The sequence below is a fragment of the Myotis daubentonii genome, chromosome 10 (genome assembly GCF_963259705.1).
Source record: "Myotis daubentonii chromosome 10, mMyoDau2.1, whole genome shotgun sequence".
Lineage (NCBI taxonomy): Eukaryota > Metazoa > Chordata > Mammalia > Chiroptera > Vespertilionidae > Myotis > Myotis daubentonii.
Window position 1 is genome coordinate 48,160,182 of NC_081849.1, and position 18,185 is coordinate 48,178,366.

At 38.2% G+C, this 18,185-nt stretch overlaps 1 protein-coding gene across 1 annotated transcript in view; it reads left to right on the forward strand.

Moving 5' to 3' along the window:
* The window catches only part of VPS50 (VPS50 subunit of EARP/GARPII complex), a 120,057-nt gene extending 106,974 nt beyond the window's left edge, over window positions 1–13,083 (forward strand). The window contains exons 23-28 of the mRNA XM_059712325.1: window positions 528–676; window positions 1,691–1,787; window positions 2,805–2,963; window positions 5,498–5,619; window positions 9,919–10,108; window positions 12,351–13,083. Coding sequence (XP_059568308.1) covers window positions 528–676; window positions 1,691–1,787; window positions 2,805–2,963; window positions 5,498–5,619; window positions 9,919–10,108; window positions 12,351–12,470 — 837 coding nt within the window. The 3' untranslated portion in view covers window positions 12,471–13,083. The remainder of the gene's footprint in view (window positions 1–527; window positions 677–1,690; window positions 1,788–2,804; window positions 2,964–5,497; window positions 5,620–9,918; window positions 10,109–12,350) is intronic.
* Window positions 13,084–18,185: the final 5,102 nt, after the last annotated feature.

Sequence of the window (18,185 nt, forward strand, 5' to 3'; positions counted from 1 at the left end):
GCATCCCTTTCTTTTCTTCCCAGTAATCATCTTCCTTCTCATCAATAATCTGTCCCAGACAATTGGTTCTGTTTCAGTTTATAACTACATTCTAGTCCTGCTTTCTTGAGATTATTTCAAAGTTACCTTGGTTAGACTAGGGTGTGAAATGGTGAATCACACCATAATTTTGATACTTAGCTTAGTTCTTTTCCCTCATTTGTAAGTTCTTGAAGGTCATCTCTCACTGTTGTCTCTCTGAAACATCTCTTGATTCATGAAGATTCCTTATGTTGGCCAACTGTAGTTCATGCACAGATTATAGCATATAGAGTTGGATCATTTTCACTTAGTGTTAAAAAGGAATGTTCCAGCAGTTAGAAAATATAAAAAGAGGGCGGGGGAGAGGGGGATGGAGAGCAAGAACTAAATGTAAATAATGCATGCCTAAGAGTGTTTGAATTATAGTTCCAGTTTGGTAAAATTACATGGTTTATTGCTATTAGATTTGTTGTTTCAGATTGCGTATGTATGTGCTGTATTTTCAGGAAGTTGCAGCTGATCCTACTGCCACACTCACAGCAGCAGAAGAGCGAAAGGAGAAGGTCCCAAGCCCACACCTAAGTCACCTAGTGGTTTTGACCTCCGGGGACACATTATATGGGTTGGCTGAAAGAGTGGTAGCCACAGAATCCTTGTAAGTTGTTAAAAACAGTTACTTTGCCATTGAATACTTAAGAAAGGTTATTAAAGTAAGCCTTGTATAATTAGACTTCTAGCTGTATATATCTTCCACTTCAAAATATCAATGTGTATTTCTGAGAAGTATACCCTAAAATAGATTACCAATGGATTTTTAAAACTGCATGTTTGGTTTTCGGTTACATAAATGGGAGGAGGGAAATCTTTTAAGTTTCAATCTTTAGCAACATGATCCTTGCTTTAAGTAAAACTTTAAAAAATGTTCTTGTGTACTTTCTAGTTCCTATTGAATCATGGTTCTGGAGAAACCAGTTACATTGTCAGTTCAGTGTTAAATGTAGTCGACTCTTGACATCAGCAAGAGTGCATCCTGACCTTTATAAATCCCCCAGGTTTTAACACAACTGAAGCATATAACTTCTCCCATGAAATATAGTCAATTCTAACTTAAGGATTTTTGTGTACATAACAAAAAATAGAGAAAAACGGTGAGGCTGCCAGCTGTCTTCCAGCCTGGTGCCTCCGGCTCCTACACCCCAGCCTCCGGACCTGAAGCTCACATGTGTGTCTCAGTCGAGTTCGTTTGTTACATGTTATGAATGTTGGGTAACTTCTGATAAGTGTCAGATGTTAAATCTGTGAATTCAGGGGTCTGTTGTATGTAATTAAATGGGATCTTTAAATGAAATCCTTTCAAATCTGTCTCCAATGTTTTGTGTTATCTGTGCTCATATCTTAACATGCAAAGCAGCATAACTACACCTTTGTGTCCAAATCAGCTCCCTTGAAGTCACCGTTCTTCCACCTCAATTCACATTCAGTGATAAGTTGAGCTTTCATTTTTATATAGAATGTAAATGAGCATGTCAAGAGGTAGTTCACTAAAGTGGAAAATAATTTTAATTGTTAAAGTTTTGCTTAGAGATCTTGAAGACTACTTTTTACAAAAACACTGGCAGGCTCTCAATCCTGTGCTGTGTTCACAAGGCGGGTTATTTGTTCCCTTTAGGGTGTTCTTGGCTGAACAATTTGAGTTCCTTCAGCCGCATCTGGATGCTGTGATGCCTGCAGTCAAAAAGCCCTTCCTTCAGCAATTTTATTCTCAGGTCAGAGATGGGCTGTCTCATGTGTCATTTCAATTGGGAGCCAGAGAGGACTGTCACACGTTAGTTAGGGGTTCGGTTTGGTTTCCTTTTTTACTAGTGATCAGTCTCCAAATCCCAGGAAAGCTGGATTCAAATATTTGGTTATTCACCCCTGAATTGCCGTATTAAATACTTATTGGGCAATGCATATAACTTTTAGTCCAGTGAGAGAGAAAGCCAGTTATTTAAAATATAAAAGATGAAAAGAATCAGCGGCAGGGTACTTAACCTTGACTGCGGGAGGAAAGGGGTGTGGTTGGAAGCAGGTTGTCTGGAAAGGCTGTTTGGAGGAAGTGATGTTTAAACCTGACCAGCTAGGCGAGTGGGGAGTATATTCCAAATTAAGGGATGGCTTAACCAAGGGCAGCAGGGGAGGGAGAGCATGATGCACATGAGCAGCTGAGACACTCCAGCTGCCAGGCTGGAAAGATGGCACAGTGATAAGCAGGAGCCACACGAGGTACAGGGCTCTCAGCCAGAAGTGGGACTTTATTCCAAGGGTACTCGGAAGCTACGGGAGGATTTGACCCTGGTGAGTGGCATGGTCAGAGGTGTGTTTTAGAAAGTGTACTTGGGAGGCAATGTGAAGAGTGGACGTTAGATGACAAGCCTAGAGGCATGGAGACCGACCGGCTGGAGGGCAGTTACAGAAATGCAGTCAGATGGAATTGTGAGGTGGGGAGAGTGGAGTCCAGATGCAAAGAAGTGAAAGAATTTGAGAAGTATTTGCTATCTCCAAGAAAATCTGTAGTTCTTTTAGAAACTACTGTCTATAGCCTTAAGTTTACTTAATGTCTCAAAATTATGTTTTGAGTGAGACCTTTGCCCTGGAATTAAATTATTTTCATAATACAAATCTCCAAATGATTAATGACTTATTTTCAGATATGATGTGTCCTAGAAATAGGAGCAAAATTTTCTTTGTACATTTGATACTTTAGAAAACATTTGTTTTCATTTCTGTGCAATTTACTTCAGACAGTCTCAACTGCCAGTGAACTACGCAAACCAATCTACTGGATCGTAGCTGGTAAAGCCATTGATTATGAACAGATGCTGCTCCTGATGGCTAACGTGAAATGGGATGTAAAGGAAATTATGTCACAGCACAACATATATGTAGATGCACTGTTAAAGGCAAGTACTCTGGGAAACGTCTTTGTTAGAGATGATTCTGCTAAGAGAACTGTTCTTATAATTGCAATTGCTCTAAAGTAGTGAGTTATAGTTACAGTATTACCACATTTCTAGCATCGTGATATTAAAGTCCCTGAATTAGATTAGGCTTATTTTCTGAATTTTGTGTTCTTTTAGACCCAAAAATACTTTGTAGATCTTTCGTTTTGCTCACTAATTTTCCACTGGACTTAGAATTTGATTGGCATGACTTGGCTGATTCTCATGTTATGTAACCTCAATAGCCATGGCTGTGGAGACAAAAACGTATGTCTACAGTTGTATGTATATTAGCAAGAGACCATACACCCGATTATTCTAAGTTGTGTTTTACAGAAATCATATTACCTTTGCAATGTGTCTTGCAAATACCTTTGCATTTAATGATTTATGTTTATAAGTTTTCTGGAAAGAATTGTAGTCGTTTTTTTAAAAAAATTATGCATCATGAGATATTTATAGATCACCTGACATGTGGCAAGCACTGCTCTAGGTGCTGGCAATATAGTTGTGAATTAAGGAATTTACATGCCAGTGAGGGACGGTAGAAAAGCGATAAATTAAAATATGATGTATCAGGTGAGGAACAGTCCTGTGAAAAAATAAATGGCCAGCAGAAGAGGGATAGAGAGGGGCAGGGGGTGGGTAGGGAGGAATACCATTTACTTGTGGTTAGAGGACTCCAATAATGGTGAGAATTGAGGAGGCACCTGAAGGAAGTGAGAACATGAGCCATGTGGATGTCTGAGGTGAGAAAAGAGCATCCTGAAAAATGAAAACAAGCTTTCAGGAAAATTTTGTTTTTCCTGTATGTCTGTGAATAGAAAATTGGTCCTTAAGCTCCTGACTTTTATCTCATTTACTTACACAAACATTTTTATCTGCTTCCAAGGCAATAAATAATAGCCTGGGACATTGAGAACCAGTCAGCAAAGCCAATGATCAAAGCAGATAGCAGTGGACTACCTCTAGTGCTCCAGTGCCCAGCAGGGTATGGTCCCTTCCCCAGGGCTGGGGCATCAGTACTATATGTAAGAAAGAAGCAGTGCTATTCACATTATTAACCTGAACCCAGTTTTTATCAGCTTAAAAGTTTTCATAAACTTTTATGATACATTTTGTTCTATTATTTTTCCAAGTCTAAACTGTTAGAGGTAAAAAGCACTTAGCATTGTTGTTTCAAAAGAATCCTCAGTAAAAGAAATGGTTCTACTATTTATTTATCAACAGCACTCTTGCACATGAATTTAGCAATGAATAGAATGCCATTTATACAGTAAGCATATAATTTTAACTTTAAAGTATTAATGAAAACTCTTGAAATTCAAAGCACAGTTTACTGTAAAGTAGCATTAAACACAATAGCAAATACTACTGCTCTACTAGATTCATGAAATGAAAAATTAAAGAGCAATTACTTATTTAACTCTTATTTTCGAAAGTAAGCTTAGTAGGTTAAAGATGCACATTTTTAATAAATAATTAAAAGCAGTTAACTGTCAAAATGAATCCTCAAAAAATTGTGATTTAGGAAGTAGCAAAGAATAACATAATAGTAATGATGTGGTAGCTTGACTGGTGATGATCACATTAGATTTTTTTTCTCCCTGTGTGTCATTAGAAAATTTGAACACATGTCCATCTTGACTTGTTAAGCATTGTGTAACTTCTCTATTGCAGAGAAATGCCATTTTAAGCCTCCTTAAATTTATTTGAAATATATTGTAAGGAAGGGTCAACAGCATTTACTTTTGTAAATGAACATATTTAGGCAATAAAGAAACCAGAAATACACTTATTAAAGGGTGAACCATCTGCTGCTTTCATATAGCTGGAATTGTCTAAATCGGTTACACAAATTTTTATTTTTAGTAGAGTGGTATTATAAAAGTTACTAATAAGTAACAAAAATATTCAGTTTTTTATAACTGAAAATATTTTGTTTTATTTTATCCATCTTACTAAAAATTTGCAGCTATTACATGACTTTCAAATCATTTGCTATATAATTTATTTACTTTAAAAACTATGTAAGAAGGAGAATAATTTATCAGATTGTTCTCTAAGGAATATAGATAGCCACAAATTACAAATAGTTCACTCTGAATTTAAAGCTTCTTAAAACATTTTTTTTAAAAACTGGGCCTTTTAAAGGATTTTAAAAACATAGATTATCAAACTCTTTTTACCCATACTGACAGTCATAGAAAAAATTGAGATGTGAGAACATTTGAACATGTTTAGCATTGTTTAATCAGTTGATGACACTTATTTCCTTTGAGATGAAATGTAATGTACATACTCTGTATTACAACATATTTTAAACATTATTTAGGTTTTTTTCTAAGTGTAACAAATTGAATAAATTAGGCATTATCTCTTGGTTTTACTTGGTTTGATTCCGAGTCCTCCTAAATCTTCTTTGACACTGAGATGGGAAAACAATGCAGCATTATAATTACATTCACATACAACTGGGATTTTTGTCTTCTTAGGAATTTGAACAGTTTAACAGGAGGTTAAATGAGGTTTCTAAGAGAGTTCGGATACCCTTGCCCGTGTCTAATATACTTTGGGAACATTGTATACGACTGGCTAACAGAACTATTGTGGAAGGGTAAGTTTTTCGTGAAAGCATTATCTGATTCCTCAATGATAAATCGATGTATATATAACATTATAATTAACACTAATGGATGGAGAGATAGGTAGAGATAGTGATAAATAGCAGATAATCCCATAATAATTTAGGTTTGACTTTAGAATGTAATTAGAAGAAATCTTAAACCTCACTATACCACCTCTGTCTATGGATACTTTTCTGGCTGGTGACCTAGAACCAGCTCATAGAAGAGGGAGCAGTGCAGCAGCTAATGGTTCTCTGAAAGTTAAACTAGAAGTAATTATTATTAGTACCTAATAAAATAATTATTGTGATGATGATTCATAACACTTATTGAGCACTTTGTCATTTATTGAACCAGGACTTCACAGGGCTATATCGTCAAATCCTAACTACACTTAGATAGTACTGTTATTCTATGTCAGTGAAAAAACCCGGCCTCAAAATTGAGGCTTAAAGAGGTTAAATAACTTGTCCAAGTTCACTGTTTGTTTGTTTGTTTGTTTATTTCCCTTTTTTTTTTCAGTGATAGTTGACAGTCAATATCATGTTAGTCTCAGGTATAGAGCATAGTGGTTAGACTTTTATATAATTTACAAAGCGATCCCCCTGTCAAGTTCACAGTTTTTAAACACAGAGAAGGCTATGCACGCCTGATTTTCTGATGGCAAGTCGGTCCCCATGGCCACAGCATCACTGCTAATACGATCATTATTATGTCACCGTAAACTGAATAACGCTTTCATGTGTTGACTTTAAAGGTCTCTCAATAGTAATGTTCCCCTTGCTCAGAAACCACGCTCACGGTGCCCATAACACCCAGAACACAAATAAGAGTCGGTGGTACATTTAAAGTGTCCCTGAAAGCAAACTGCCATTTCAGAGCGCGTGCAGTGATTTAGAATTGCACATCAATTCAATTTGCACACTGTCATTTATCTGATTTCTCTTCAGTTCTTATTAGTTCTAAGAAAGAATGTATCAGAAAGTGAGAAGGTGAGGATGACAAGCTGACGACATTCTTAGCACTCTGCTCTGAAGCCAGCCATGCTATGCATCACACACTGGCTCCGTGTCCACCATCCCGACTGAAACAATTGGAAATAAATTTGTTTAATAAAGTGGAAAATGGAATATTAAATGTTAAAGTTCTGTGTAAACACTTTTAATTAAGAAGAAACAACAAAACACTTGGTCACGTTAAACAATGAAAGCTTTGATTTTCTTGTACATTTCCTTAGGGGAGGTACCTCATTCCCTAGGGTTGGAATCTCCACACTTTGTATGATTGAAAGAATGAGACACTGACTTTTGAGTAATAAAATATATGTGAGGATTAATCTGTTAATCTTATTACTATTCAACCTTAAAACACACAGTTTTCAGTAACGTGAGATTTCAGAATAAGTCTATTAAGTGTTTTATTATCAAAAATATGTATCTACTTTCTGGGCTTATATGTGTGCACATTTTCAGGTTTGCTGAATGCCCATTGGAAACCTATTTCATTTGTTTTCCCTGTATCCAGTAGCTACAATATTGAAACTACTTTAATGAAACAAAGATCACTTTGGAGTATCCATAGCTTTAGTTTAGAAATAATTATTGGGACAACCAAGTTGGCAGCATAGGTAAACACCTGAACTGGCTGCCACACAAAACCACACTCAAACTACAGCTAAAAGACAAAACGAATATCATCCAGAACCACGGGAAGGCTGGCTGAGTGGAAATTCTACAACTAGAAGGGAAGAGCCATGTAGGAGGTGCAGAGGTGTGGAAGTGTGGAGGTACAGAGGTGCGCGAGAAAGGGGCTGGCAGCTGGGTACGCTGTTGTCTTTTTTAATCGGGAGGGAGATACAAGCTCCCGACTGCTCTGAACTCCAGTTCCTGGTGAGAATCTGGGAACCCAGACTCATACGGAGAGAAACTGGACTGTCCGGCATCAGCCAGAACGTGAAGGCGGCTTTCTCTCAGAGGTGCACGCAGCGATCATTGTTCCTGCACGGGGCCGCAGGACACAGACCCCAGGACCTCTCCGAGGCAAAGCAGACTGGTAGCCATTGTGGTTTGCTCTGCCCTGGTGATTCCCTGAGACCCCGCCCCACCCAATTTACAACCCCACCCAAGCTGTGTGCAGAGGCTTTTGCATGTGAATGGCCTAGCCTTTCTCCACCTAAAAACCTGTCAAACTGCAGCTGGGTCAGAGAACCCCAGAGCTTCCAAAAGAAGGCCTAAGGCTCATCAGCAGCCTGCATTGCTTCATAGCTGTGCCTCATCTGGGCACCTCCAGACTCCAAACAAAGAAGAGGAATCTGCAGATCTCTCTGTAGTTCCTGCTGGGTGGCCTCAGGCAAAGGCTATCTTTGCACCTCCTTGTAGATCCAAGAGCCAGTGTACGCAGTGGTCAGAGTGAGACCATCCAGATTACAACTCTTCAAATCCATAAGAGACACACTCAGGGGGCAGACTCAGTGAGTGCCGAAGACCCACTGAAGCAAGTCCTGCCCCATAAGGGTGTCTCCAGCACAGCGGTTCTCCCACTGTAGACACAACTGGTCCTCACAGCCAATTAGTCTGGAGGTCAATTCCTCCCAGTGATACCAACAGCAGTCAAGGCTTACCTACAACAAGACTGTGCACACAGCCCACAAAGGGGTGCACCAAGAGTGTCCACCTCAGGTAATTGCGGAGGCTGAGCCACTGGGCCCTATAGGACACCTAACACAGAAAGCCATTCTATCAACACAGGGAAGCAGCCAAACTGCGAAGACAAAGAAACAGGTCACAAATGAAAAATGGAGGAAAGCAAACTACTGGATACAGAGTTCAAAACTATGGTTATAAGGTTACTCAAGAATTTAGAAACCTCAGAAATATAGTGAGACCCTCAAGGATATGAAAAAGGACCAATTAGAAATTAAGCATACACTGACTGAAATAAAGAATTATATACAGAGATCCAACAGCAGACAAGAGGATCCCAAGAATCAAGTCAAGGATTTGAAATACAAAGAAGCAAAAAACATCCAACCGGAAAAGCAAAAGGAAAAAAGAATCCAAAAATATGAAGATAGTGCAAGGAGCCTCTGGGACAACTTCAAGTGTACCAATATCCGAATTATAGGGGTGCCAGAAGAAGAGAGAGAGCAAGATATTGAAAACCTATTTGAAGAAATAATGACAGAAAACTTACCCTACCTGGTGAAAGAAATAGACTTACAAGTCCAGGAAGTGCAAAGAACCCCAAACAAAAGGAATCCAAAGAGGCCACACCAAGACACATCATAATTAAAATGCCACGGGCAAAGACAAAGAGAAAATATTAAAAGCAGGAAGAGAAAGACAGTTACCTACAAGGGAGTACCCATATGACTGTCAGCTGATTTCTCAACAGAAACTTTGCAGGCCAGAAGGGAGTGGCAAGAAATATTTAAAGTGATGAATAGCAAGAACCTACAACCAAGATTACTCTACCCAGCAAAGCTATCATTTAGAATTGAAGGTCAGATAAAGAGCTTCACAGATAAGAAAAAGCTAAAGGAGTTCATCACCACCAAACCAGTATTATATGAAATGTTGAAGTGTATTCTTTAAGAAGAAGAGGAAGAAGAAGAAAAAGATAAAAATTATGAACAACAAAGTGACAACAAATACATATCTATCAACAAGTGAATCTAAAAAATGAAGTCAATAAAAAATCCAATGAACAGAATAAACTGGTGAATAGAATCGAATCAGGGGCATAGAAAGGGAGTAGACTGACAATTCTCGGGGGGAAGGGGATTTGGGGGGTATGGGAAGAGACTGGACAAAAATTGTAAACCTATGGACGTGGACAATGGAGGGGGAGTAAGTGCAGGGGGTAGGGTGGGAACCGGGTGGAGGGGAGCTATGGGGGAGAAAAGAGGAACAACTGTAATAATCTGAACAATAAAGATTTATTAAAAAATAATTATTGGCAACAAGATTAGCTGGAATACCAGTTTAACTTTCTTGTAGGTGATCATGTTACCTGAACATGGAGAACAGCTTGTAGAGCAGCAAAGAACCTTCTATGCTCTCAGGTCTCTTTGCTTTGCAAATGAGGACCCTGAGGCCCAGATAGGTACAAGGGCTGCTGAGTGACAGTGCCGGAACACAGTCCGGTCCTCCTGACTTCATGTTCCTGGGCTTTTCCCCCTGTAAATGGGGAATTTGTCCAGTGTTGGATTAGAGAATAGTTTAAGTACCTAAAGGTTTCTTTTTCTAGTCATCCCATCATTTATGTGTTTTTATTTTTGTGTATCTTAGATATGCCAATGTCAAGAAGTGTAGTAATGAGGGTCGTGCCTTGATGCAATTGGATTTTCAACAGTTTTTAATGAAGCTTGAAAAACTAACAGATATTAGACCCATTCCTGATAAAGAATTCGTGGAAACCTACATTAAAGCCTACTACCTGACTGAGAATGACATGGAGCGCTGGATCAAGGAGCACAGGGTGAGAGCTGGAAAATGGATAATTAAGTTTTTATTCCTTTTCCTTGCATCTGTATTAGTCTGGTATATTATATAATTCAGTCATGAGAACGAAACATAAAGAAACATTTGCTTTTTTACTGTGGACTACTTAGGCCATTTCTTTACCATGTTCACACAGTGTCTGTGCAATGCCCTTTGCCTAATCAAATCTCGAGACCTTTGTGCACTGTAACAGTAATTATCTAGAAAGAGAGCCACAGTCTGAACGTTAGCTATATTTATCCTCCTGCTGTTGTAGGAAAAGGCTGAAGTGGGTTAACATCAAGACAAATTGAATACAGCCACACTGAAATCAGTCACTAGCTCGTCTTAAACAACTCCTTGTAGCCCTCAACAATGAATGAATGAGTGACATCCTCTGAACGCACTGACATGTAGTAATGATGATTGAATGTGGTAATATTAAATGGCTAAGTGTAACTTCATCCTCCATTAGATTTTACCTTAAGTGTAGATGAGATTATTTTTCTTTTGTGTGGCTTCATAGATAAGTAGAGAAAAAAAATACAATTTATGAAGTGTTATGTAGGATGCTGAATTTTTGACACAGTTCAAATCAAGATATCACTAGAACATGCTTATTACGGGAGCTTTTCTGTGTGATTGTTGTAGCGTTTGTCTAGGTAGGCAGTATGTGAAGACAAATTTAATGAAAGTGTGGGAAGTGTTAAAATTGCACCGAATCTCATTTCTTCAATGACTCTAGCATTCGCATTTATTTGTGCTATAAACATCATCAGTAAAGACCAGGGAAACACCTCATTTGACTAGGTAAGGACACAGGAGTTACTTACATGTACTTTATGAGGCTCATCCTTTCTGGTTTCAGTATTCGAGAGAAATGAAATGACCATTAGCCTGAGTTTTCTGTGCATGTGCCCATTTGTAGGTCAGTTTCACATCTCTGGGAGCAAAGTAGAAATGTACATGCTATTTTCAAAGATTTCAGAATTGAGGAAAATGCCACCATTTTTAGTCCCACTGTCCTCTGACATTTGTGAACCATAATGCTAACCCAGGTGCAGATGGATGCTGAGTGTTGCCAGGATCCATTTAGTAAAGTAAACTGTAAACACTTGGGGATTGGTACTGAGGAGGAAGCTTGGGGAAAGGTTACAAGTAGCTGAGGACAGAAAGCACAGCTCTTAGATATCCATTCTTTGATGCAAGAATGGTGCCCTTTTACATTTTCCTCTTTTAGCGTAGTGGACTGACATTTTTAGCTTAGTATTTTGGAAGAGCTCAGACTAACTGATATTTGTAATTTGGTGAAAATTTCCTAGCAACAGGGCCTGCCCTGTCTTAAGAGAACCCCAGTTCTGCGGTGTCTGGTCCAGTGCTTGATGACAGTTGTGTCCGCTAAGTATTGATTGATTACTTAAGAGAATTTGCCAGGTGTTTACAGATGCTCTGAGTAGTTTGCTGAGTTTTTAAAATGAACTCTTTCTCATATTTTGAAATTGCACTGTCTTCAGTGGTTACCTCCAGTTAAGACATGTTCTTAGTAGATGATAGACACAACCCTCTCTCCTGGCCTGAACTCTAGCTAGTCAACCTCCAAGACCTGTCAGTGTATAAACCTTTCTGATGAGGTCCATTCTTTCTCATTCTAGCAACTTGTAATCTCAAATTCAGAAACCAAATACTTCTACAACAGAAAATACTTAATGATTTTACTTTTTTTTTACTTAACTAGCTACCAGTTACAATGTGAGGGTTTAAAAACCAGTAACTTTCTGATCTATGTTACCTTATTCATTTATTCTATTTGGGAAAAGTTGTTCTGTGATTGGAGATCTTTGTTTTTTTATATACAATGTTTACAAAATGTGGAGTGCTGGAAAATGCTTATTCAGTAGCATTTTAAAAATTTGAAATGTCAGTGTAATTTGATAACTTAATAACAAATACTGTCACAGAAACAGGCATAAAGTGTGTGCTCTTAAACATATTAAAAAGCATAGGCATGTCAGACTGTCTGCCATATTAAAGAGATCCTAGTCCTTCCTATTTCAAATGAATGCTGTGGTACCTTATTTCCGATTATCACAGATCGTAAACCCTTTGTCTTTCATGTCTGAACTATACTTTCACTGCTTTCCTCTGGGTTGTAGTGCTCTGTAACTGTCCGCTGAGACCTGAGTGTCTGCCCATCCTTCCATTGATCAATGTACTAAATTTGATCTTCTTTTTTTGAGCAGGAGTATTCAACGAAGCAGCTGACCAATCTGGTTAATGTTTGCCTGGGATCCCATATCAATAAAAAAGCAAGACAGAAACTTCTAGCAGCTATAGATGACATAGACAGGCCCAAAAGATAATGAACACAATGCTCTTTCCTCAATGCCATTGATCTTCTCTCAACATCTATGGAATGGAAGCCAATTTTTCATGCCTCCTGACAGCAGGCTGCTAAGAATACTCCGTGCATGTTCTTTCCAACTGGAAAGTGGAAAACACTGAAGTCCGTGTGATGTTCTGAAATGACCTTCATATGCTCTGATCTCTTCTCTTCAACTTTTAGTCTCATTTGTTATATTCCTTTCCTGAAATGATATCGTTGCCTTGTCATAACTATTGTTATATGATTACCATTATGCATTTTACAGAAGAATGGACTGTAAGTATATAATTATAGGGAACTGTGATGATATGTCCATGGGCAGTTTTTGGAGAATGAATTTATGTTGATATTTTTCTACCCTCTGACTTGGTTTTTAATTAATTAGCATAATATTAGAGGGTTAATGTACAGTATCTCCTAATTATGAGCACTGCATGAGCGCTGAGAAGTACATGTAAGCAAAATGGTTGAAAAATTAGTATGTTCTCTGTGTTTTCTAATGTGAAAGTTGTGAGTTTTAAATTGGTTATGATATAGTGATCATACATGGTAAAATTTAATAAATGGTACACTCCAACATGACCAGCCTATATGAGACTGTTTTTGATATCTTTCCACAGCAGGCAGATTTCATAAAAGTACAATGGATTTTCTTGGCATGTTTTAATATTAGTCATCTTAAATCCTGAAACCAATGGTGAAAAGTAATTTCATTAGTTACACCTTTTCAGTACCTGAATGGCACACAGAATGGTGATTGTGGGATTTTAAAAAAGTGAGATTTTTGATATCAGCTTTGTTCTCTTTGAATTCAACTTTTGTCTTAGGACAGCACAACCTGGCTTAGCTGACTCATGGAAAGAACTCTCTGTTAGTCAAACATAAGTATAGGTTCATGTGTTCACTTTCTTAAATATCTGCTCTGTAGGACAGATGTAAAATAATGTGAGTTTAGCCAATGATAAACTTTGGAACTCAGCAACTGTGTACTGTTCTTTTAAACTTTGCTTTGAAGTCAGGCATTTTCTACCAACATACAGAAAACCAACAGAGGCTTAATGGAGATATAACCCTACCATTTATCAATGTCTTAAGGTTGTCGGGAGAATAGTATCAGTTCTTTTCATAGAATTCTTTGTAGTTTATAAACTTATAAATACAAAGACCCAATATTTTCCTCTCCTTGCACCCCCAGCTTCATTGACTAAACAAAAGCACTGCCTAGTATCTATTTCTTTAGTTAATGGGATGGCTATTTTAAAATTTATTTGGGCTGAGGTCTATCAGTTATCTCTTCTGAGTCATTAATCTTTGAGACAGGACTTGTAGCAAGCAAACTAACAGCAGTTTTGTCCCTGAGATTTAAGTGTGTGTCAGTAATAAAATTCTAAATGAGATGATAATTAGCACACACGCAGGGACTGAGATTTTGCTGTACCTGATATACATTTTTCAGTAAGTATTTTGTCTTAATCTTTAGAAGCTCACTTGTTGGAAGCTGGCTTAAATGCTTTTCTAACCATCTTGTAGAGAAAAGGCAAGATGATCTTTACCATTTAAGTTCCATTGGTCTTGTTGAGTATAGCAGGGTAGTTTTCAGCATATTGGCAATTTGAAATGTTGTTTGACCTGGTGTTTGACCGTTATCATAAGAACTTAGCTCTTCTTGTTTCAGGCATCTTGGTTTTGTTGTTGTTAGTTTTTTTGTTGTTAGGTTTATTGTTGTTTTTCTAAGCCAAAATAGTTTTTTGTCTTGTCAAAGGTCAAATTCTTCCTCTTTTTCTTTTGACTATTCTTTTTGCTCTCTCAGCCCTTAGACTTCATCTTCAGGAGAATATGAAGAGGTAATTTGGAAAGAGATGATGATTTAATAAAAATGATGATGGCATGGAGGACTGCCAGGGGTTGGGGTGGGCAGATATTGATCAGTTGATGCCATGAGCTGCTGTTCCCAAAGTTTCAGGGGCAGTATATAAATAGCATAATTGTAGTATTTGAAATGGGAAGACAGCAATGACAGCATCACACTAGAATTGCCCATCTGGCAAGGCAGAGTTGGAGGGTAAAAATTTTAGTAAAAATGGGTAACAAAAAAGACAAGCGTTTATCTCTTCCCACAGTGACTCTGCTTGTAGGCAGGGGAGTGACAAGTAGGCAGGCAGTGTCAGGAGCCTTGCCAACCCAGAGTTCATTGGGATCAGTGAATCTGCTGGGGAGGAGCATATGGGCCCGGCAGCAGGGATCTCACAGTGTGGCTGTAGCCTAGGGGACAACATGACAAGGTGCTAATAGGAAGCTTCCAGAGTAAAATCTAGTAGTTTTGAAGCTGGTAGGAAACTTAGAGGTCACCTAGTGCAAGCTTCCGGTAGGTAAATTACGGATGCCTGTAATCTCTGGGCATCCCCAAGGCAGGAGATCCTTTATAGCACTCCCACCTGGTCAGCTACTTCCTGAGAATTGCCAGCCACAGGAAACTCAACTTCCTCACAGGCTCTGATCAGAGATCTTCCTGGACCTGAAACTGCATTCCATGGGGCCTGAATTTCTTGCCCTGTGTTTTGCTCTCTGATCAGGGGAAATGCGGACACCTGTCTTGACTCATTTTGAGCTTGTAGTCAAGTGAAGCTCTTAAGCTCATTCAGTGCTGTTAAAAACCTATCCTCTTCAGCATTGGTATAGTTTTTAGTGTCAAGTCAAGATCTTACATAATTTTCATCTAACTATTGTTTTACTTTGGGCCTTGTTGCAGCCTGTCTAGAATTTGTTGGTTCCAGATTCTGTCAGTTAAGAATATGAAGCCTGTGCTACTTTGCTCCCCTCATGATAAGGATGTGTGGCTTGCATGTCCTCACTCATGGGCAAAACTGTAAGTGGCATAGAACCAAGGAAAGAGCTCGTGGGCCCAGCACCAGGCAACTCCAGTAATCAGAACTCTGAATAGGTGCATAAGGGCCGTGATGCACTACACTTTCTCACTTTCCCCATGTTTTTCTAATTTGACTATAAAGATAATACGAAATTTTGTGAAATTCTTTGGTGGGAATAAAATTCTAGTAACACCCTCAACATGGAAAGTGGATACAATTTGGTTTTCTTTTCTGACTTGAATCTGTGCTGGCTTTTGATAATGAGCATTTATTTTTATGTGTTCACCAGCTATTTTTTTAACATTTTATTCTTGAAATCTGCCGAGTCCATGGGTAGCTCACCCAGATGATTGTGCGGTAAGCCTAATTCCTCTCAACAAGTTAATTCCAGACTTCAGACACCTCTCCTCCATTCAAACAGTTGTACGGGGATTTCTGCTGTTCTTGCTTCCTTTATAACCACAGGAAGAAGGTGTATACCCCTGTAAAGGTGTGTCTTTACTTTCTGGAGTGTTATCTCTCTCTCTGACTTTCATTTATCTTAATAGTGTTTGTTTTTCTAATTGTAATGAGCATTCTTTTCAGAAAACCTAATTACTATTACTCCACAAGCCTCAAGCAGTGAGTGATGTCTTTTCTTCCTTCCTTCTTGGAACACATATGTAAAAACCCTAGAGTTGTCCTGAGGCAATTTTTTAAATTTTATCTTTATTGTTGAAAGTATAGATGTTCTCCCCTCTCCTCTGCACCATTGACCCCCTCTACCCTGCTCCTTCCCTCTCCCCAGGCCTTCACTGCACTATTGTCTGTTCATAGGTTATACATGATGTATGCATATGAGTTATTTGCTTAATCTCTTCTGCTTTTATGTCTCTGGATCTATTTTGTTCATCAGTTTATTTTGTTCATTAGATTATACATATAAGTGAGATCATGTGATATTTGTCTTTCTCTGACTGGCTTATTTTGCTTAGCATATTCTGCATGTCTCTCCATGCTGTCTCAAAGGGTAAGAGATCCTTCTTTTTTGCAGTGGATAGTATTTCATTGGGCAAACATACCATATCTTTTTTATCCACTCACCTATTGATAGGCACTTGGGCCTTTTCCAGATCTTAGCTATTGTAAATAATGCTGCTATGAACATAGGGGTGCATATAGGGTGCATATATCCTTTCTGATTGGTTTTCAGGATTCTAAGATATAGTCCTAGAAGTAGGATCACTGCATCAAATGGAAGTTTCATGACCAAGTGGGGTTTATCCCAGGAATGCAAGGCTGGTACAATATTTACAAATCAATAAATGTGATACATCACATAAGCAAAATCATATGATCATATCAATAGGTGCAGAAAAAGCATTTGACAAAATCCAGCACCCATCTATAATAATAAAAGCATAATATGCTAATTAGACCGGTCAGCCGAACAACCTTCTGGACGACCTTCCGGATGGACAAAGCCAGGGCTGCGAGGGCCAAGGCAAGCAACTGCAGCTGCAAGAGCCAAGGCAAGCCTCCGCGGCTGGGAGGGCCAAACACCTTGCATGAATTTCGTGCATTAGGCCTTTATTTTTTTATAAAACCTCTCAACAAAGTGGGAATAGAGGCCACAACACAGTAAAGACCATTTATGACAAATTTACAGCCAACATCATACTCAATGGGCAAAAACTAAAAGTGTTACCCTTAAGAACAGGAACAAGACAGGGCTATCCCCTTTCACTACTTTATTCCACATAGTACTGGAAGTCTTAGCCAAAGCGCTCAGACAAGAAGAAAACAAAAGGCATCCAAACTAGAATGGAGGAAGTGAAACTGTCATTATTTGCAGATGACATGATATTGTGTATAGAAAACCCTAAAGATCCCACCAAAAAACCAGAGTTAATAAATTAATTTGGCAAAGTAGCAGGAATCAAAATTAATGTCCAGAAATCAAAGGCATTTTTATACACCGATAATGAGTAGTTTTCTTTTTGAACTGTCTTTGCAAAGTTTTGATATCAGGGTAATAACATCATAGAATGAATTAGGAAATATTTCTTCCTCTTTTACTTTCTGGAAAAGATTGTTTAGAATTGTTGTTAATTCTTTAGTGAAGCAATCTGTGCCTGGAGATTTCTTTTGGGGGAGATTTTAAATTACCAGTGCACTTTCCTTAATAGATATAAGGCTATTCAAATGATCTATTTCATAGTGAGTTGTGACAGTAGGCGGTTTTTTTTTTTCCAGTATTTATTTTGTTTCATGTAAGCTGTTATTTGTATAGAATGCTTTGTAATATTCTCTTATTATCCCTTTGGTGTCTGCAGGGTCTGTAGGGAAACCCACTGTTTTCATTCTTGCTATTGATAATTTGTGTCTTATCTTTTTTCACTTTTAAGTCTTGATAGAGGTTTGTCCATTTTATTGATCTTTGCAAAGAGCCAGCTTTTTATTTCATTGACTTTCTCTATTATTTTTCTGTTTTCAGTTTCATTGATTTTGCCCTCATTTTATTTCTTCTTCCTGCTTGTTTGGGGTTCTTTTGATCTCCTTTTGTGGTGGGCACTTAGATTATTGATTTGGAACTTCTCTTTTCTAATGTAAGCAGTGAGTGCGGTAACTTTCCTTCTCAGCACTGAGTTAGCTTTTCCCCACAAGTTTTGACATTATGTATTTTCATTCAGTTTGATTTATCTTTTCATTTTCCTTGAGGCTTCCTCTTTGACCTACAGATTATTTAGAAGTGTGTTGATTTAGAACTGCATTTCCAAATGTTTGGAGATTTCCCTCTTTCTTATTGATTCCAGTGGAGTCAGTTCAATGGAGAAAAAATAATG